The 23,144-nt window shown below is 35.8% G+C and overlaps 1 protein-coding gene across 4 annotated transcripts in view; it reads right to left on the reverse strand.

The window, feature by feature from the left end:
• The window catches only part of AFG1L (AFG1 like ATPase), a 229,431-nt gene that overhangs the window by 103,087 nt on the left and 103,200 nt on the right, over nucleotides 1-23,144 (reverse strand). For all 4 annotated transcript variants that reach the window (XM_055087584.1, XM_024115555.3, XM_024115554.3 and 1 more), the window contains exon 6: nucleotides 15,736-15,835. In XM_055087584.1, the coding sequence (XP_054943559.1) occupies nucleotides 15,736-15,835 (100 nt within the window). The remainder of the gene's footprint in view (nucleotides 1-15,735; nucleotides 15,836-23,144) is intronic.

A 23,144-nucleotide genomic window follows, 5' to 3' on the forward strand; every position in this document is an offset into this window, starting at 1 on the left:
AAAAAAAAAAAAAAAAAAAAAAAAAAGGCATTCAATCAACTTAGCTTTAAACTATAATAAAAAGCAAGAAAAGAATTTGGAAGATATAACGAATGATCCTAAATCAATAATTCAACATAAAAAGAAGATCTATTTAAAAGTATTTAATATTTGAACATACAGATTCTACTGGGAAACAAATTATATTTTCCTTTTCTCATCTATAATAAAAGTTCTCAGTATAGAAGACTGTGTAACACAGTTTGCCATTTAAGAAAACACATCAACAGACAGAACTGTGCAGGTATTTATATCAAGTTGATATATTTCCATTAAAGTAAATAACATTAAGGCCACTTTCCAAGAAACTACCTAAAAATTAAAACTCCATTCTTAATAGACTGTAGTTAATGTAATTATATATCATAAACAGGTAGCTGTCGTTGCCTTATAATAGTGTTTTTTAAATATATGTATATGTGCCATGGTGTATGTATATTCATACGCATATACACAGACATAAATACACATATTGTTAAGAATAAATAAATAGAAAGGGGAAACAAATTTTAAGCTTTGCATACTTTTTGGTAATAATGGAGACTTGGGGCTTCCCTGGTGGCGCAGTGGTTGAGAGTCCGCCTGCCGATGCAGGGGACATGGGTTCGTGCCCCGGTCCGGGAAGATGCCACATGCTGCGGAGCGGCTGGGCCCGTGAGCCATGGCCACTGAGCCTGCGTGTCCGGAGCCTTTGCTCCGCAAGGGGACAGGACACAACAGTGAGAGGCCTGCGTACCGAAAAAAAAAAAAAAAAAAAAAAAAAGGGAGTTTTCCTATAAATTAACACAAAATAATTATATGGCTCTATGGAACCAATCTGATTTACTTTTCCAGGAGATTCTTATTTTAGTATAGATTAAAAGAAAATGGCACCTTTAGGCCACGTAAGCAGGAAGAGCTACTTACCTTCTTTTTAAAAATCTAACTGGAGTTCAAAAAGTATTTTACTAGATGCATAGATAATACAGCTAATTAAATGTTCCCATTTGATGGTATATTACAATTTTTTGTTCAATTCAACATACATTCATGAATTCCTATTATTTGCCTGCACTGAAATGAGTGCTGAAGACAAAAGATAAATAAAAGGAGGAACTAGCATTTAGAGAACACCTACTAAGAGTCAGGCAATTTGCTAGACACTGTACACAAATTACAATAACGCTGCATAGTAAATATTTCTGCCTCCATTTTACAGATAAAGAAACTGATACTCAAAGTTTTTAAAATAATTTGCTGAATTCCCAGCCAGTAATTGGCATATCTAGAATTTTTGAGGAAGGTTTTTAATGAAGCTAAAACTCGTAGGCTTTTTCAGAACCATGTTGTGACCAGCTGGACTTGTCACAGCTGACAGACACAACCAGATCATAACCATAATACAAGGTAAAAAGGGATACAAGGTATAAACATAATATACAGAACACGAACTACTCATTTTACCTAGGTTCAAAGGCAGCTTTGCAGGTAACAATGGGAGTAGAGCACATTGGAAAAATAAGCGGGGTGCCACCAAGCAGAGAAGAAGGAAGCATATCCTAGGCAGAAGAGTCAGCACAAGCTCACGACTTTACCTCTACCTTCTTTTCTAATACTATACAATCTATTGCTCAAATCCCACATTTTCTAACAAGCCTTCCTTGAATCCACTATCGTGGACAGACTTTTAGAGTGGCCTTCCATAATCCCAGACCTGGTCATCATAGCTTTATATGAACACTGGACACCAGAAAAAAGGGACAGTTATCCCTAAGAATAGGAAACAAATGCACTTAGTGTCTGGGGAAGTTTATAGCACTCTGCACAAGGAGGGGGAACCCAAACAGAGCCTGGAAGTCTCCCCAACTGAGGAGATAGGTGAGAGTCCAGGGAGGAAAAAGCAGCTAGAGTTCACAGAGCAGCGTACCAGAGAAAAGACAGCTGCCCAGTGAAAAAGCTCTGAAGATCTGCTGAGGGTCCCAGTTAAGTCCCCAGCTGAGTACTGATCAGCATATGTGTGTGAGGAAATTACCTGAAGCCAGGAGCAGAATCATCTGAAAGTACTCAAGGAAACCATCACTGGGGCTCACACATGGCTGGGAAGAGTGCCTGTCTCCACCAGACAGACTGGAAAACCTCTAAATTTACAGGGCATTGAGCAGAATACTGAAAATGGATTTATCTCAGTAGTGAGAAAAATTAGTCCTAGACTAAATGTGCTCTAGTCCTGCCATACAAAACTTAAAAGCAATACCCAAAAGAATCAAACTGTTTGTAAGAAATAAAATAAAGCTCAAGAATATTTATAGGGATATAAAAATATCCAATACCCAACAAAGTAAAATTCATATTGTCTAACATCTAATAAAAAATTACCAAGCATGCAGCGAAACATGAAAATATGACCCAGAACAAGGAGAAAAATCAATCGACAGAAACAGACCTAGGAATGACATAGGTGATAAATTTAGAAGACAAGAACATTAAAACAGTTATTGCTGTATTCCATGTGTTCAAGCAGCTGGAAGAGCAAGCATATCAAATAAAGACATGGGAAATATAAAAAGACCCAAGAAGAACTTTTTGAGATGCAAACTTACAATATGTGAGACAAAAAATATATGCTGGATGGGAATGATAGCAGATAAGACACTGCAGAAGAAAATGTTAGTGAACTTTAAATCATAGCAATAGAAACTAGCCAAAATGAAGCACAGAGAGAAAAAAAACTAAGAAAAAATGCAGAGAATAAGTGAGCTCTGGGACAACTTTATGCAACCCAATATATGTGGAATTGCAGTACCCAAAGGGGAGAAGAGGAGGGGATAGAAAAAATACTTGAAGAAATAATGGCCAAATTATTTCCAAACTTGATGAAAACTATAAACCCAAAGATCTAAGTTGCTCATTAAAGCCCAAGCACAAGAAACATGAATAAAACTACATCAAGGCATATTATAATCAAACTGCTTATAACTGGTGATCAAAGGAGGAAAAAACAAAACAAAACCCTTAAAAGCAGCCAGAGGCAAAAATATATATTACATACAGAGGAATAAGGATAAGAACGATAGCAACTTCTCATTGGAAACAACGCAAGCCAGAACATGGTAGAGCAACATCTTTAAAGGTCAAAAAGAGAAAAAACAAAACTGTCCACATAGAATTCTATCCTGAGCAAAAATATCTTTTCAAATACAGACTTTTTGTGACATACAAAAGCTGAAAGAATTCATCACCAGAACACCAGAACTATAAGAAATCTTTAAAGGAAGTCCTTAGGCAGAAAAATAATATTGGATGGAACCCTGGAATATATAAATGAGTAAAGAGCACCAGAAATGGTAACTGTGGGTTAATATGAGCCTTTTAAAAATTATTATTATTACCTAAATTCTTTTAAAAGATAATTATTTAAAGCAAAAATAATAATATATTGTGGGATTTATAACATATGTGGAAATAAAATGTATGAAAACAATAGCATAAAGACTAGGAGGAGAGAAATGGGTGTATACTGTGGAAAGTTCTTAGACTATACCTGAAGCAGTCTAATATCACTTGAAGGTAGACTGTGATAAGTTAAAGATATATATGAAAATCTCCAAAGCAAACCATAAAACCTTATATAAAACTTCATAAAAATGAAACTACAGAGTATATATTCTTTTGTATAAGGCTTCTTTAACTCAGCCTAATGTTTCTGAAATTCATCCATGTTATTATGTGCTCATTCCTATTCATTGCCAAGTACCAATACTGTGTATGGTGACACACAAATCTAAAAATCTGAAGGAAAAATTAGGGTGATCTACACATTTATTGCTGTTGATGTTAATTTTCCACGTGTATCCTTGGCTAATGTTTTCAATGAAAACTGCTTTAGAGATGGCAGGAAGATGAAATCCTCTCCATCAATCCCATGAACAGTCCTATAAATTGAATCCATTTTTGATTCAAATAATAATTGCCAGCCTCCATTTTAGATATCCTATGCCATTTTAAATGGTGCAATCCTTTATAAGTGATAATGGGGATCCAGGGAAATTACAGGCTCCACAGACTTTTTTTTTAAGAACCATGAAAGAGAAACTTAATAAAATGTTACATAAAACCTTCACTGCAAAAATACTACCTTATATATTTATTTTCAGTAAAGTCAAACACCAATGAAGTAGTTTTTCACACCAGAGTTTCTTTTTATAACAGAATTCAATGAACAGAAATATCATGACTGGAGTCTTCAATGACAAAACAGACCTATTTTGGGGAATCCCGTGTACAAAGAAGACTCGAAACCAGCCAGGCAAAAAGTAGTGGCAGAGATTCGAAGTCCCCTGTTAACTTTCAGAACCAACTATTTCATTATCAAGTGTGGGAGGCTGAGGGTCAGCCAACAACAGCTTTTTTTCACTTTGACTCTAAAGGTTGTCTTTGGAGTCAGAAGCCCTTACTACCAAATGTGGGGGGTGGGGGGCGGTGAGTGAATGGAATTCTTTGAGTAACTTCTTTAGAGTCCTTTAAGTTCACTGTGGTTTTTGCACTGAGCTCTACAAAAATTGTATGGCTGAGTCAGTGCAATCCTTAGCACCTCTCTCCATGACTCACCTTTTGCAATAATATGCACTTATTTCCTGCCACATCAACTACAAAATTAGATGGGACTTGCTGTCAAAGATCTTTTAATTCATTCCTTAATGCTGAAAATACCTCTCCTTTTTGGCATCATAAATCATTATATATGAACATCGGTGGTAAGGCAGAAAATCATTCTTGTGTAGCTGTATCCCAGGTTAGGAATTTATGTCACTTGTTTTGGAGCTAGACAAAAGATGCCCTGTTGTTGAACTGATCTTAGGCTCAAAACTGTTTCCACAAACCACCACACAATACTTGATTTACCCACAACTGTAATCCCTAGTGGACAAACTTCAGCACCAAGGCCCGGGAGTCAGGGGCGCAGGACCCCTGCTGCCATGAACTGAGGACAGAGAGGCAGAGCCCAGCACAAGCATCCTCTGGTGGGACCAAAGGGACTGGCAGGGCCTGCCTCAGTCAATTTAATCTGACGTTAATAAGCCCACACACCAGGCTTCGTATTATTACTGTTTGTAGAATATATCTCTTTGCATCCATTTACTTTCAATCTATATTTATATTTAAAGTATATCTCTTGATATTTTTTAATCCATCCTGATAACCTCTACCTTTTACTGGAATGTTTAGTTCATTTAACATTTAGGTCTATGATTTTTTTAAAATATTTATTTATTTATTTATTTAGGCTGCACCAGGACTTAGCTGTGGCATGCAGGATCTTCGTTGCCGCGTGAGGGATCTTTAGTTGCGGCATGCATGCAGGATCTAGTTCCCTGACCAGGGATCAAACCCAGTCCCCCTGCACTGGGAGCATGGAGCCTTACCCACTGGACCACCAGGGAAGTCCCTAGGTCTATGATTTTATTATTTGTTTTCTTTTTGTCTCCTCTACATTTTCTTCCTCTGTTCACCTTTTCTTGCCTTTTTTCAATTATTTGAATATATTTAAAAATTCCTTTTTGTCAACTGGCTTTTATTTTATTTCTGTTATTCTAGGGGTTACAATATATACAGGCATACCTCATTTTACTGTGCTTTGCTTTATTGATCTTTGCTGATACTGCATTTTTCCAAATTGAAGGTTTGTGGTAACCATGTGTCATGCAAGTCTATCAGCACCATTTTTCCAACATCATTTGCTCACTTCATGTCTCTGTGTCATATTTTGGTAATTCTCACAATATTTCAAACTTTTTCATTATTATTATATTTGTTTTGGTGATCTACAACCAGTGATCTCTGATGTTATTGAAAGCAGCTCTTTTGCCCCTTTCCTCTTTGTCCATTTCTGTTCCCCTCTAACCTTAAAAGAACCTAATTATAGGAATGAGATCATTAAGCAATTGAAACTAACTCCCAACTTATGCTCTCTTGAATATACACCGTACCTTGTCTAACCTGATTATTTTCCTAGATAAAAAGTAAGAATGAAGAATCAAGCAGTTAAAACATTACTAGCTCTCTACACCCAACAGCCTCCTTAGCAATCCTGCAGGCAGATCACACAGGCAAGATGACATCTGAAGAAAGAGTCAGCCAGTCTGCACTCAATGGAGAATGATGCAGAACCAAACCTCCTGCCTTGATGATTCACTGAGATTCTTCGCCTCCATTTTTCCCTTTAAAAACTGTCATGGTTGAGGAGAATCTTTGGAGTTGGTCTCTGGACACAAGTCCACCTTCTTCGCAGATTGCCAGCTTTTCTGATTAAAGCATCTTTCTTTTCTACTGACGCTTGCCTCTCAAATTAGTGGCTTATGAATGGCAAGCAGCCAAACCTGGGTTTGTTTACATTACTATTGCAAAAAGATTACAACTCATTGAAGACTCAGATGATGGTTTGCATTTTTTAGCAATAAAGTATTTTTTACTTAAGGTGTGTAAGTTGCTTTTTTAGACATAATGCTATTGCACACTTTATAGACTACAGTATAGTGTAAACATAATGTTTAAATGCACTAGGAAACCAAAAAATTTGTGTCACTCACTTTATTGCAATATTCACTGTATTGCAGTGGTCTGGATATCTCCATAGTATCTTAAAGGTATGCCTGTATCGTTAACTTTTCACACTCTACTTAGAATTAATATCATACCACTTCATACAAAAAAATGTAGAAATCTTCCATCCATATAAGTCCATCTAAACACCTCCCTTTATGCTATAGGTGTCATATGGATCATATCTACACACATTATAAACCCCACAAGACAATGTTATAATTTCTCATAAAATGATCATTTCTATTTTTAAGAAATTAAGAAGAAAAACTAGTTACTGATATTTACTCCAATATTTACCATTTCTGATGTTCTTCATTTCTTCTTGAGGATCCAAGTGTCTGTTAATATTTCCTTTCTACCTGGAGAACTTCTTTTAGAATATCTTGTAGTGCATATCTTATGCTGATGAATTTGTTTAGTTTTCTTTCATATCAGAATGTCTTTATTTTGTCTTTATTCTTGAAGGAAATTTTTATTTGATATAAAATTCTAGGTTGACAATTTCTTCCCCAGCATTTTAAAGATGTTGTTCCACTGTCTCTGACCCTCCATAGTTTCTAATGGAAGTCATCAAAAGCTAATCATTGTTCCCCTGTATTTAATGTCATTTTTCTCTGGCTGCCTTCTAGATTTCCTCTTTACCTTAGGTTTTTAGCAGTTTGACTACAATGTGCCTAAGCAGTGTTTTCTTGTATTTATTCTGCTTGCATTTAACTGAGCTTCTTGAATCTGTAAATTTATATCTTCACCCCAGAATGGGAAATTTTCAGTCATTATTTCTTCAAAAGATTTTCTGCCCATTATCTCTCCTTGCCTTCTGGGATTCCAATCAGAAATATGTTAGAAAGCTTGTTATAGCTCTACAAATTCTTAAGTCTCTGTTTCTTTACTTCTGTCATTTTCTATCCTTCACCTTGGATAATTTCGAGTTCTCTGGCTCTTTGCTCTGTTATCTCCATTCTGCTATTAAGCTCTTTAGGTTAATTTTTTTATTTAAGATACTGTCTTTTTTAGTTCTAGAATTTAAATTTGGTACATTTTTTATGGTTTCTATTTCTCTGCTGATATTCCTTATCCTTTCATTCATTATGAACATATTTTCTTTACCTCATTTCCCCCAAAGTTATAGTTATAGTTCTTGTTTTAAAGCCTCTGTCTGCTAATTCCTATAGCTGGGTCATATTGGGGTTGCTATCTGTTGATGTTTCTTTTCTCTTGAGAATAGGTCAATATTTCCTCATTCATCACTTTGAGATGGTATCCTGGACCTTATGGATTTTGTTTCTGAAGAGTGTTGATATTTTTGTTTTAGCAGGAAATTACCTTGGTTGGACTCAAACTATAAACTTGAATCTCAGTTCAGTACCCTATCATTAGGAAGCTTGTGGTTTGCTCTGCAAATGTATGGTTCAGAGGCCAGTCAGAGATTTGGGCAGAATTTATACACAGAACTTGAGAATTTGGGGCTATACCAATCTAGTTCTCAGTGGGATTCGTTTTTCATTTTCCAGCAGTAATGCTTGCTCTAAACTCTGCCATCTGGTTCTTCTGGCCAGAAAGACTGTGGGTTTTCTATCAGAATTTTAGTCATCCAATGCAGCACTAACTTTACCTGTCCTAAAGCTGATAGCTATTTTTTAAAAAGAAAGAAAAAAAATTAAGAAAACAGGAAATTCTCTCCATTTTGGACCCTCTTCCAAGTTTTGTCTCCCCTCCATAATCTTTCTGACATTTTTTGACTCTCTAGGATCTTCAGATAGTTGTGTTACATATTTTGTTCAGAATGTATTATTGTTGTCTGCAAGAAGGTCATCTGACTAGGAGCCTACTCAGCCACATCAGAAGAAGTTTTAGTTTTTAATAGAGGAATGTAACCCATTTATATTTCCTGTCATTGACAAGGAATGCCTGATCTTGTTTCATGCTTTTTATTTATTTATTTATTATTTTTTTGCTGTTTCTTCTGCTTTCTAGCTTTTGCTCTAAGAAATATTTTTACTTTGATCCCTTGTCTTTCCTAGTAATTTGAAAAGTAGAAGGTGTATCTTAAATTCTAAAATACTTGACTGTATATTACCCTAGTTATCAGTGCCACAAATAATGACACTGTCACTCAGGATCTGTAAACCCTCTCTCCAAGGGGAACAAAATTTACAAATATATAAGCAAGCAGTAACTACAAATATTCACTTATACTCAATTCACTGTTATGATCAATTCTCTTATTTCAACCACTTCTTTTTAATAAGTTCACATTTTAAGACCTCTTTCCTCCAGAGGACTTATTTAATCTTTTTAAAATCATTTCATTCTTGGGCTTCTCTGATGGTGCAGTGGTTAAGAATCCACCTGACAATGCAGGGGACATGGGTTTGAGCCCTGGTCCGGAAAGATCCCACATGGCGTGGAGCAACTAAGCCCGTGCGCCACAACTACTAAGCCTGCACTTTAGAGCCCGCAAGCCACAACTACTGAGCCCGCGTGCCACAACTACTGAAGCCCGCGCGCCTAGAGCCTGTGCTCCACAACAAGAGAAGCCACACAATGAGAAGCCTGTGCACTGCAACAAAGAGTAGCCCCTGCTCATCACAACTAGAGAAAGCCCGCTAGGAGCAATGAAAACCCAATGCAGCCAAAAATAAAATAAATTAATTTTTTTAAAAAATCATTTCATTCTTTATTCTCTTTCTACACATTGGCAGAGCTTCTTAAGTTGCTTCCCTTATCACTGATTTCATTTTCTAGTTTTAATTCTACACTTCAGTGCTTCAAATGCTGATTTTAATTGATTTAATTTAATTAATTTAAACCCCTTTATTTCATGTAGCTTTCTTTAATTTCATCTGATTTCTCAGTAAAAAGGTTTTCAACTAATCTGTTTGTCTTCTCTCAGCTTAGATCTTCTATATCACAGAGTCTATGTTTTCCTGATTTTTAAAGAACACAAAACAGAAGTCTTCTAATGCTTACTTACTTCTCTTTCCTACTTATCGTTCCCATATTAGGGTATTTTCTATTCACATAACCTTGAAAAAGGAGTGGTATGACTAATCTTGGAGAACCCCTCTAATCAAGATATGTGGTGATTCCCTTCCCTATCCACCTAGTTGTTCTTATACTGTCTGTAATGTAGTTCATTGTTAAAAAGTGATCATTGACATCCTTGCCTTGTTCATTCTTGCAGTAGATATACCACAGTGTCCCCAATAAACATACTTCTGACTTCTGAACTGATATACATATATTTGGTTTCATATTAAGAAACTTTCCATCTATTTACATGTTATGGAGTGATTGTATCAAGATGTTGGATTTTGCCAAATGCTCTTTCAAGCTTTTATGGTAAACATCAACAGATTTTTTTTCTCCCTAAAAATATTAATATGATAAATTAGTATGTGTGTGTGTGCATGCACCAACTTTCTAGTGATATCCAGTCTTTTATTTACTATAGATACATTGGCTTGAGTTAGAATCACACAGTGTCGTTGCCTAATAATCTAAGGCAGGCTTATTCTTGGATATTCTAATGCTATCTATAGCATTTTCATTATAATAAATAGCAAATTAAAAACTAGAAAGTCCACAATGCACTCTTCAGTCAATAGGGGACTTTTTTCCTTTAGCACTTTGTGTTTTACTGTCAAAGAAGCACAGTCATTTCAAGTTACATATTCTTTTTCCCCATAAAAATATATTCTTATTTTTGATTGAATAAGTCCTTAAGTTTAATTATTAATTTCAATTTAATTAACTTAATCTACCAGTCTATTATTAATCTGTTCTTAGGGTCTCCATGCACTTAAATCTATAATATTGCTTTTCCCTACTAGAATATCATGAAATTAACAATTTCTTTTTCAGAACCTAAAAAGTGAGTAGCAGGGCTTCCCTGGTGGCTCAGTGGTTGAGAGTCCACCTGCCGACGCAGAGGACACGGGTTCGTGCCCCGGTCCGGGAAGATCCCACATGCCGCAGAGCGGCTAGGCCCGTGAGCCATGGCCGCTGAGCCTGCGCGTCCGGAGCCTGTGCTCCGCAACGGGAGAGGCCACAACAGTGAGAGGCCCGCGTACCGAAAAAAAGAAAAAAAAAAAGGTGAGTAGCATATATATGATATTTTAATTGTGGATTTTTGTTTCTGGCTCTTCTAATGACCTGACAGTATAATCTTTGAAAAGTAAAAATATGTCTATTTGTACATGAGCCATATAAAAGTATTTACCTAAATGACAAAAATGCTAAATAAATCATTTACTTGAGATTTTATAAAAATACAAAATTGAATATAAACTATCTCTAGATATAGTTTATCTAAAAATTTCCCAGCAATTTCCCTACTCCTATGGATCCTCTTTGCTTCAAGTTTAAGAACCTTAACCAGATTACCCTAGAAAATATAAAATAGCACTACAAGTGTTGTGTTACAAATGTTTAAAATATACTAAACATATTTTGAGCTTGCCAGAAAGTAGGAAAATCTCTGCAGATCAGTAAACAAACAGGAAGCTAAAAGCTAAAGTTGTAATCATGAACTGACACTGGTTTGAGATTTTAACAACTACATGGTGTACAAGATGAGGCCTCGGACCCAAGCAAGGCAGGACTTAGAAGTGAGGACTAGAAAAAAACAGTGACATAAAGGCAGTCACTCTTTGGTACCTTATTCCCTTCACCCCCTCAAGTGTTGCTTCCCTTTCTTTCTTCTACCGGACTTTCCCAGACCACTCTCCTCCATAGCTATTTTCTCTGCTAAGTTCCTAAATTCTGGTGTTGCTTTTACTTGGTTATCAATGGTTTTCTATTAAAATTATTAATTATTTATTAAATGTTTCTGATAATTTTCTATTAAAGTTAATAATTTATTTGTCTATAAATTGACAATTAAGTTATTTACTGAGAAAAGATGAGTGTTTGATTGTAATCTCCACCAACAATAACCCCTATTCTTGTCCAGGAAATTGATGCATTATAACAAGAAATGGAAGGAATGAGATGAATAATGTGGAAGAAAATTAACGCAGCAGCTAAAGAGTTAACAGAGGGGAAGAAAATACAGTGTTCTTGTCCACTGGGCAACATCTTCTGGACTTCTAACCTCCAGATTATTCTGTCTTTATTGAATGAAGGCACCACTACCCACCCAGTTGTACAGGTCAGAAATTTAGAAAGTGTCCTTTCCCTTTTCCTCAGTATCCAACCTATAACAAGGTGCTATCCATTTTACTTCTTAACTATCTTTCAAATCTATCCTCTCTATATACTATATCAGGTTTTCTCAACCTCAGAACTATTAATATTTTGGGCTAGATAGTTCTTTGTTGTGGGGAGTATCCCTATACACTATAGGATGTTTTGGCAGAATTCTTGGCTTCTACCTACTAGATGCCAGTAGCAGCACCAAACCCCCCATCCTGTCTAGTGATAACCAAAGATGTCTCGAACATTGCCAAATATCCCTTGGTTTTCAAAACAGCCCCCCAGTTGAGAATCACTGCCTTATACCAATTATTATCATTTCTTGCCCAGTACACTGCAATAGCTTCCTAGTGTGTCTCCCTGAATCCACCATATCACTGCATCCCATCCTGTAACCCATTCTCCATACGATAACGAGTGATATTCCATATCCAATCTTATCAGTCCCTGCTTAAAGCACTACCGTGGCTCCCCATTTCTCTTAGAATAAAATCCAAAATCCTTACTACTGCTTTATAAGGTCCTAGCTCTCACTTCTCCAGATTCATCTTGTACCTCACTGTATCCTACTTCCCCTACTTCACTGCACTCTAGCCACACTGGCTACCTTTCAGTTCCTCAAATGGGTCATTCTCTCTCCAACCATTGGGCTTTGCCTCAACCCTCTGCCAGGAAGGTTCTTCTCCCACCTCTCATAACACTCTTAGAATAAGTAGATGCTATTTTTAAAATAATAATAACTATCTGGGGGCTGTGGATTAAAAGCTGTAACCTAAAGAAAAAGTTGAATGCATTCTGATGGCTGGAAAAGAGGACACACTGTATCTGGGACAGAGTAGACAAAGATTAGTGATGACCAACAAGGAGAAAAGATAGAGGACAATGTGTCAAAAGAGTCACAAAACCTACTTTCTAGACCCTGTTCTATCACTCACTATCCATGTGATTTTTTAATCTATATACAGGAAAATTAACTTTTTTGTTGTCCAGTTCTATGAGTTTAACACATGTAACCACCAGTACCATTGGGACACAAAACAGTCCCAAAACCCCTAAAATTCTCTGGTGCTGGCCCTTCGTAGTCAAACACCTCCCCACACCAGCCCTTGGCAACAACTGACCCATTCTTTGTCCTACTTTTTCCTTTTCCTGAGATTCATACTTAATCCCTCTGAGCCTTGTTTCTTCAGTCATGAAATTATACACACACACACACACACACACACACACCCTGAGGAGATGGTATATATACATACCATCTTCTTTATATTAAAATATTAAGCTACTTATGATGATTGTCTGCCATGGCTAAAAAACCTGGTGTATGTTAAGCATCCTGTCTAGGTTCATATTTAGAAAAGGCTTTCTTTGAATTTGTGGCTAATGCCCAATTTTTGAAATTCTGCATCTTAGACTTTCAGTCTTCTCCAGAAGGATGGCTCCATCTCGGATTTCTGTATGCTACCTCGGTGGGTCTGTAACTTTGCTTAGTCCTACAAAGCTATGAGCTCCAGAATGTTCCTAACCTCTCCTGTGGTTGCCCTTCCTCAGTGGACCACACTGCAGTAGCTTGAGCAGCTGACTGCAATTTTCTTTTCAGCAGTATTTGTTGGGGTGGGGGGTGGTTCCAAGCTTGTTCTAGCATTTTGCTCTTTATGAACATAGCTTATCACTGAATGTCTAAAGGTAATACTGAAGATACTGTTAAGTCAACAGTCAACTGAAGGAGAGTCAAGCCTCACATCCCCATCGATGATCTAATATGAAAAACTCACTGCCTTGTCTCATAGAGTTGTTACACTAATAAATCACAAGAATGCTATATATAACATTATAAGGATTTTAATAAATGCATCTGACAAAATCATTCATAATTCTCTTATAGTGTAACAGATTAGGTATAACTGTAATTGTTTGAATAACTAGGTCTTAAGGTATTGATTAACTAATTAATGTCTCCCTAAAATAAGGCCTCTAATGGTATATATACTACAGGAGTCTAAACTTGGCCCTACCCTATTTACACATTTTATTTAATGAATGGCTGAAGACACAAAAGCATGATTACTAAGTTTATAAATGTCATAACTAGTAGGGGTAGTTAAAAAAAATTTATTAGAATCATACTTCAAAAATATCAACATAAATCAATAATATGGAACAATGCAGACAAACTAATAAGCTGAAATGTAATAGGAAGAAAAAAGAGATCAACTACAAAAATATAGAAAGAGAGAGACCTAGTTTGACAACAGCTCACACAGTAATATCTGGGCATATTAGTAGATTACAAATTCATTATAAGTCATTAATGTGACATGACTTAATTTAAAAAAATACTCACACTATTACATTGCTCTTTTCAGGTTCAGTTATAAACTCCATGTTACCAATTCCAGTGGTCAATTCTCAACCTCATTTTTCACCTCCTGGCAGCATTTACCAAAGGTGATCATCCATTGTTTTTGTACCACTTTCCTTTTCCTTGCTTGACATTCTCTTGGCTCTCCTCCTACTCACTGGCTGCTCTTACCAGCTTCCTTTAGGACTGATGACTCCTAAATTTATATCTCCAGTCCAAACCTTTCCTTTGAAATCCGAACTCTTAAATGCATCAGCCTCATAATCGTAGAAACCCTACTTCCCTACCCAAATTAGCTTTTCCTATAGTCTTCCCCATCTCAGTAAACAGCAATTTTATCCTTTCAATTGCTCAGGCCAAAATCTTTGAGTCACTCTTGATCTTTTTTTTTCTCCATACCGCATATTCATTCCATCAGTAAATCCTTTTGACTCTGTCTACAAAATCTGACCACTCCTACCACCTGCACTGCTCCATCATGTCCCCTCGGGATTGTTACAGTCATCTCCTAAATGGTCTCCCTACTTCCAACCTTGAAACCTCATCCCCACAATCTATTCTCAGTACTGCAGCCAGAAAGATCCTTTAAGAACACACATTTATTCAACATTCATTCTAAGACTATTTATTGAGATCCATCGATGTGCAAGGCACTGTTTCAGGTGCTTAAAATATGTATATCTGTGAACAGAAGAGATAAAAGTGGCTGCCCTCCTGAAGCTTTTGCATCCTGGCAGAGGACAGATAATAAACTATATATATAGTAAATAAGTAAACTACATGGTGGCTCCATAAGTGCTATGTGAAAAAAATAGAGCAGGTAAAAAGAAGTGGTGCCAGGAAAAAAGAGCATGGGTTGTAGATTTAAATGGGAGATGAGTCTAGGCTTCATTGGCAAAGTAACCTTTGAGCAAAGACCCGAAAGAGGTAAGAACTTAGCCATGCAGGTATCTGGCAGAATAGCATTCCAGTCAGATGTTAATATTAAGAATGCATAAAATATTATTTTTGGTTCCTTCAACCTTCAACTGACCACATGATGGGCTGAAAGACACAAAATTTAAACTTGTTGTTTTAATCTATATATTCCTGTATTTTAATTCTTAAATAATGTCCTAATAAGCCATAAGTGCTTTTTCAGAAATGATAAAGTATCAGAAACCATTTATGCAGGAAAGCTTTAAGTCTTTTTCCAAGATTCAATTAGGAACTTTTTCTTTCATTTCATTGAGTTTCTTTTACGGCCCATAAAATGCAGTTAGAGAGGGCTGTATTTTTTTGATATGCACACGTGGCACATCTAATGCTCAGGGAAAAACTGCAAGTGCATCAAACACGGGAGATCACGTGGATTTAGCTTGCTAAGGATAGAAACATTTTTCAAATATTATACAAATACCGACTGATTTTTCAGATTAAGTTAGTTATAAAACTTAGGATAAAGCAAAGTAATCAGATTTATTAACAATAAAATGAGTCCAAAATTGTGAATTTTTAAAAGCTTGTTCGTTTCTACCTAATTGGATAAGACGCTACAGCACACTGTTTGTTTTTACCTTCCGGTGGCCTGTTGGATGTTGCCACAACGACGACCCCGTTTTTGAACAGATTTTCAAAAAGCTGTTTCAGAATCATGGCATCAGCAATGTCAGTGACCTATGGACAGCAATACATTTGTTTTATTTTAATTTCACTTCTGCTCTAACAAATTTGCTAATGGCTCATCCTTTTTTTTTTTAAAGATAGAAGTGAATTCCAAGAGAAAAATTCTAATTATCATGAAGAAAAGAGTAGATATTAAAAGCATGAAAGCCTGCTGTCTTTAAACTTGACTCTCCTTTTTGCAAGCCTATCATTTCTATGCAAATTATCAAATGATTCTATGTTAACTTATTTTATAGAACTACAGGTGGAAAGCACAGATAATTGTCCTAAACGTCTAGGAAGTCTAACTAATTAGAACTAACATGACCAACTCCCCCCTCCTACTCCCATCACAGCCTCCCTCCCCGAATAAAGATGAGAGAGAAAAAAAGAAAAAAAAAAAAAAATACACAGGCTATTTGAGATTTTTAATACCTTCCTGGCAAAGGTCCCTGAAAAGGTGACTTTAAATGGTCATGGGACTTTAGAAATAAGGACAAGTAGCCAGTGAGACATAATCAGCTGCTGTTGAAAATAGAATGATATGACATAGATACTATTGTGCAATTGTTGCACAAAACAATTCAACAGATGGCCCATCACAAAAATAAGCAATTTCATTGTTCTTTTTAAGTGCCTTCTATTACTGTCCATGAATAATCAAAAGGCACTGCAGTCACTTCCAGCACAGCCAGCCTCTGCTAACCTTCCCAAACACAAATATTCCTTCTACCAAAAAAAAAAACCTTACAAGAATGGTTAACACAGTGCTTTAAAAAAAAAAGCTTCTGACAAAACCAGAAATGCATAATGCAGATAAAACTATTTCATCTAAGTTACAGAGATACATATAACCACTGATCTTTTCTAAAATTATTTTTTAAAATCCACAATTAGCAAGTAAGCTTAATGGTAACTTTTTTTAAATCCCCAAAAATAGAGAGGCTCAAGACGGAGGGGATATGGGGATATATGTATGCACATAGCTGATTCACTTTGTTGTACAGCAGAAACTAATACAACATTGTAAAGCATTTATACTCCAATAGAGATGTGAAAAAAAAAATAAAAATAAAAAAAAAGAGCTCCTGAAAAAAAAAAAACCCCAAGAAATAGAGAAATTAGGGAGGGAAGGAAGTTGACTTCAAAAAATAAATATATAGTGAAGACTGATGTTAATCATTGCACCTTCCCCTAAGAATATAATAACATGGGTTTTAGATACTCCCAATGTAAAAATGCTTTGATCTTCCTTTAATAGCACATTTTAGATAATCTCAATAAAACTTATTTTATATTCACAAAATATATCACACAATATATATCACATTGTTATTTTTAAACCATGTTAAAGTACACAGAAACTAGTGGAATTCTTTCAAATTAGATCATAATACTAAAAGTTGCCAACTAAATGGTTATAACACTATGAACAACAACAACCTGGGTGAAAGAGGTCTAAATCACTTTTCTCTTTCAGCTGATATCTTACTCAAAAGTTTAATATTTCCTTTCCACCTGAACAAAACCAAACCAAACCAAACCAGGATATGGGAATGTGCAGGTCTTTTTTTTTTTTTTGCTGTTTCAGGCTATAACTTTAAAACATTAACTAAAAAACTACTGAAGATTCCTTAAATTAAAAAGACTTCAGGAACTTACAAAGTGGTGATTAAAATGAAAAGGAAAGTGGTACTGATATTATTTAATTTGGAGCTTAGGATCACTGTCAAATTTTGCTTCCGCCAAAACACTCACAGAGAAGGCCCTTTTCAAATGCTTAAACACCAGTGGCATTTCTGATGAGAGGACAGAACAAGCTTGCAAATTTTAGAAGCAACTGCACTTTTAAACTGGATTCCCAATACACTGACTTTTAAAAAGAATGATATCAATTGAAATCACCCAATTTTAGAGAATAAAAATGATCATTTGACTATCTCACTGAGGTTCTTGAAAAAAATAAAAATAGCTTTTGTGCCCTAAGGTTCAGAAAAGTGAAGGGACGTTTAGCTTATAACACTGTACAAAGGTTTAAACTGAAAGTTGAAGAACGCAAACAATAAGGACTTGCGGTTGAATTATAATTTGTTGTTTTTGTATTACAGAATGTTTTTGCTCTAGCAAAGTAAATTAACTTGGAGAAGCTATGGCTAATTAATAAAGCAGGAGTCACTTGGTGTAGCCGGGTGCCAATGTATACTTTTTTGATCTTGTCCCTGCACTTGTTCAGCTTTGCTGGGGAACAGCAATTTTACAGTATAAGTGAACAGAAGACAATTGGCCACACATTCTTGAAGAGCGAGCTTTTTCAGCACCCAGCATTTCATTACCACCAGGAACAAAAGAGAAGGCTACAGATTACCACTAAGGGTAGTCTGCTAATACAGAGAGTGGAGACATTTCATTAGCATTAAAGAGAGAAGATTTTTTATGACCTAGAGTTGCTTTCCATTACGACTCACTTAAGTAAAAAAAGGAAAAAAAAAAATCTAACTGTTAATTTACATGTGTAAGTGCTTGAGTCTCAGTCATCCACTGATTGGTACACTGCCATGTAATGAGTGACAAACATAAGCATGCATTATTAGTAATTAGTATTAGCACAGAAATAAGCATCTATTTTTATTAGCAGTTTTTAATAGCTTTCCTGTTTTATAAAAATGGTCAAAACTATTTTTTAAATGATATTGATAGCTTACAGAGGAGAATTTTGAATGATATTCTGCTCATCAGAATTCTTTTTTTCTTGGGGGGGGGGCATATTAGTAAAACATCTATCCAGTGTCCCTAAAAAGAGACATGAAAAAATAACATTTTAAAAAAATTCGTTCTCCTTCAGTATTCTGATATCTTCAGAATCACAAATGGTTTAATAAGAAACGTTAACATTCAAAGAGAATATAATGAAGACCTTAAAGAAAACTTAATTCTTTTTTTTCAGTAATTAAAACACATAAAAACATCCTATCTACAAATTTCTCAAACAAAATAAGAATACTGCATCTATCACACGTAAAACTGAAATGCTACACTTAGTAAAGATGACCAAGCTAATAAGGAATACCTTCTGCAAATGTAACCCGAATGCTACGAAAACATAATCTTAAAAATGCCCTAAATTCAAGAGAAAAGACTATATTCTTGTTTTTAAGCAGCAACAATTCCCATTCATCCCCCTAGTAAAATAAATATTATATTAATTAACACCACCTAATGGCCAATAATAACTAGTTAAAAATCAAGACCACTAATAGGATTCAATTTGAAAAGTGAAGTGGTGATTGCAGACATACTGTTGTTAAGATTAAAGTGCCTAAAAAATTCTTTGCTAGTAAATCAGCAATGTATCATACTAGGCTTAATAGGCTTAAGGATAATTTTTAGGTTCCATCATTAAAACATCTACTAAAAGCCCACCCAGTTCTAGGTCTGTATATTTAAACACATAATAGAAGACATATAGCAAAGAGGACACATAACATAGCTTTTACTACTAGTGAATAAGAGCACTGATGATGGATTCAAACGTAGTTACCAGCTGTATGATCTTGGAAAAGTCACTTAACCTCTCTGACCCTTAATTCCCTCATCAATCCAATAAAGGCAGTAATAACAACTACTCTGCAAAATCGTTACAATACATACAGTAAATCTTCAAGAAATGTTAATTATGACTGTTACCTATATATGTTACGTATGCTAGGTTAAGTCCATATTATTTACGTATAGCTATACAGAATTTTAGCTGTAGATGGAATGATACATAGCATGGTACAGTAGTTAGGAACACAGAAAGCACTCAGTAAACAGTAGGTAATATTATTACAGAATATACTAATAGATAAAATAAAAGCTTTCTAATAAATAAATGGGCACTAAATCAAACAGTTCATAAAAGATGGATATTAACAGTAAGCAAATAGATATGAAAAAAAAACCAACCATAATATTACTTAAAGAAATATACATTAAAACAATGAGATCCCATTTTTCACCTATTAAATTAGACAAAAAATGTGAAGATAATTTTAGAATGTTGACAGGAAAAAATGCAGGTTGTTATATATAAGGGAAGTGGGACTTAGTTGGGGGACTACTTCAGTAGTTATCATTTGGTACTAAGATTTATTCATTCATCCGTTCACTCATTGTTATTGTTCATTAATTCATTCTCAAGCACTGTTCTAGACATTTCAGATACGTCAATTAGCAAAACAAAGATTCCTGCCTTCAAGTTTACATTCCTTTAGAGAAATAATGATAATAAGCAATAAACACAATAAATAAGTAAATATATGTCAGAAGGCAATATATGTTATGAAAAAAAGGAGGGTAAGGGGCATTAGAAGAGTGGGGGGTCAATGGCAAATTGCAATTTTAAACAGGGTATAGGCCTTGTTAAGGAAGTAACTGAGCAAAGATCTGAAGAAGTAAGAGAGTTATCCTGATGGACATGTGGGGGAGGTTATTCCATGCAGAAAGTGCAAAGGCTTGGCTTGTTTGTTCTAAATTGTACAGCTGTTGGGGGTCAGAGTGCTGGTACAGCAATATTCTGGGGTATCATTGTACCCTTTTGATTTTTTAGAAAAGGGGGACAAGTAGAGATCTGGACTTGCAATTAATCCAGTTTTGATGTGCTACAGGAACTTCTCTAAGACCAGTGAAAGATAGTCCAGGATACTGAAACTAGGAAATCTAGGCTCTGCTCAGTGATCACTCTGCCCTTAGGGGACACATTCTTGCCCTTAGATTCTCGCTTTCCCTGGCTCTTCTCCAAAAGGGGTATATGCAAATATTGGTCTTTTCTTGCATGCAGTGGTAAGCTCCAAGGTTCAAGTTTGGTACTTCAGGGGAAACAAAACAGCAAGATTATTAACATTTTTCATTCTAGGACATTTAGGCCAACTTTGCTCAAGGGAAGAGGGTCAACTCTAACATACTAGAACGCTACACTGAAATTTGTGAGCAAATAAAAGCAACCAATTTGTTTTTCAGTCTTGTTCTGTTGTCTCTGTGCATATTTTCTTCAGCGCCGTGCTGAGAAAGAAGCATTTGGTATAACACCCACTATTAACTACGGTTCCCTAATCTATGAAGAAAATAGGATTGGAAAAAGTAGGGAGCATTGAGTGAATCTGAAAGTATAGGAGATAATGTTAGAGAAGAAGCAGGGGGGTTTGAGCAAGGGTAATGACACCATCTTATATAGCATAATATATCCCACTTTCAAGTTTAAGCCCTTTTAAGTTGGGTTTTCTGTTACCTGCAGCCAAAAGCATCCTAGTAGATACCTCATCTCTTTGCTTTTCTTAGGCTTTGGTTCATCAGGTAAACCTCCTTCCATTAGAGGTAACAGATTTTATATTAAGGAAGATGAGATTTCCTCACAGTACTCTTATTTATTCTATCTTTTCTAGATCATAGGGAAATCCTTCTTGACACAGAAGATAAGAGCAAAACATGAATTGAATAGTTCCTTTCTCATCAAGACTCTTTGCAAGAAACAGGCACAGGAGATTCAGCTAAACATAAGGGGTTTATACTTGAGACCTCAGGATGGAACAGCACTGAAAGCACTTCCTGGGAACAGGAACTGGAGATTGGCATGAAATTACAGGTAGCTCTGCAGCTGTCTAGGGAGCACCGTAGTACTCCTCCCCCTAATGTGATTCAGCTACTTCCTATGTCGCTTTGTTCCTGTCTCATTACTAAGTGGGCACTTCCCTCTGCATCTTTTAGTTCAAATACACGAGAAAAAGTATATGATTGGCTCAACCCCCAGGCCACACCATACAAGTCCAAGGTTGTTGACAAGCTTGTGGACTGGCTACTCATAGATCAGATGTCCAGACATGATCCATCTGACTGTGGGACAGATAGGGTTCTGTAGTATGGAATAGGCTCTTTAAGACAACTGGGATGAATGAGTAAGTGAATGAATGAATATCAAACCAACTCTGGATAAGGCAGGAGATGACAAACAGAGCCATCACATCTACTTTCTTCTCTTCGTTAGCAAGAAACATTTTATAAGCAAGGGGTCTGTCTCCCTCTTGATCTCCCTTAAATAGCATTAATATATAATTTGAAAAATCCTTTTTGTTGCCTTACATTTCTTTTACAAGATTTGATTCATCCTGATAGATAGTTGCTTTTGTTTCCTCCTTCCCAACCATGTATCAATCTTCTAAAATCTGAACTCAATGGAGAATGCCCAGAGCAACCAGACAGGTTTCTGTTAGGACCTCACTATCAGGGTGGCATTATGACTTTCATGGGCCCTTTAACCTTCAGAAGCCCCTTCCTCAATTAAAAAATAAATTTACTTAAAAAAAAATATATAAATATACATATATACATAAACTATATTTTATAACTGTGTTGGTATAAGACAAATATAGTACAGATGCAGACAGATACAGGCTAGATTCATTACTGACATATTCATTTCTTCTTCAAATTTTAAAAGAATTTAAATTAAAATATTTTCATGGGCCCCTAAAACTATCATGGACCCTCAGCACCATACCTATTGTGCCTAATGGGTAATTTGGCCCTGCTTGCCATAAATCTTCTCAGGATCTGCTTTGCACAACCATATTTTTATCTTTTCCTAATCTTCTTAAACAGTCTTTCCAATGGTCCTCATGTCACAGAAACATGCCAATCATTTCTCTGAATCTTTTAAAATTTACATTTTTTTTTTTTTTTTTTTTTTGGGGTACGCGGGCCTCTCACTGTTGTGGCCGCTCCCATTGCAGAGCACAGGCTTCGGATGCACAGGCTCAGTGGCCATGGCTCACGGGCCTAGCCACTCCGCGGCATGTGGGATCTTCCCAGACCGGAGCACGAACCCGTGTCCCCTGCATTGCCAGGCGGTCTCTCAACCACTACACCACCAGGGAAGCCCTAAAATTTACATTTTTTAAGTTAAGGGTAATGAGTTTTACCTGATACCTAAGAAATTCTGATGCCTTTATATTCCTCATATACATGATGGAAATAATAATAACTATTTAATAGAATTAAATGAAGTAAGGATGTAAAAACACTTTGTAAACCATGAATTACTTTACAAAGGTTGGGTATTAATATACTTTAAAATTTTTAACTTCAATATGTTAATCAAAAATTTAACTGTGATGGATGAAGGAACAAGATAAAACCCCAGAAAAACAACTAAATGAAGTGGAGATAGGCAACCTTCCAGAAAAATGATAGTGAAGATGATCCAGGACCTTGGAAAAAGAATGGAGGCAAAGATCAAGAAGACGCAAGAAATGTTTAACAAAGACCTAGAAGAATTAAAGAACAAACA

The sequence above is a fragment of the Physeter macrocephalus genome, chromosome 10, assembly GCF_002837175.3.
Source record: "Physeter macrocephalus isolate SW-GA chromosome 10, ASM283717v5, whole genome shotgun sequence".
Lineage (NCBI taxonomy): Eukaryota > Metazoa > Chordata > Mammalia > Artiodactyla > Physeteridae > Physeter > Physeter macrocephalus.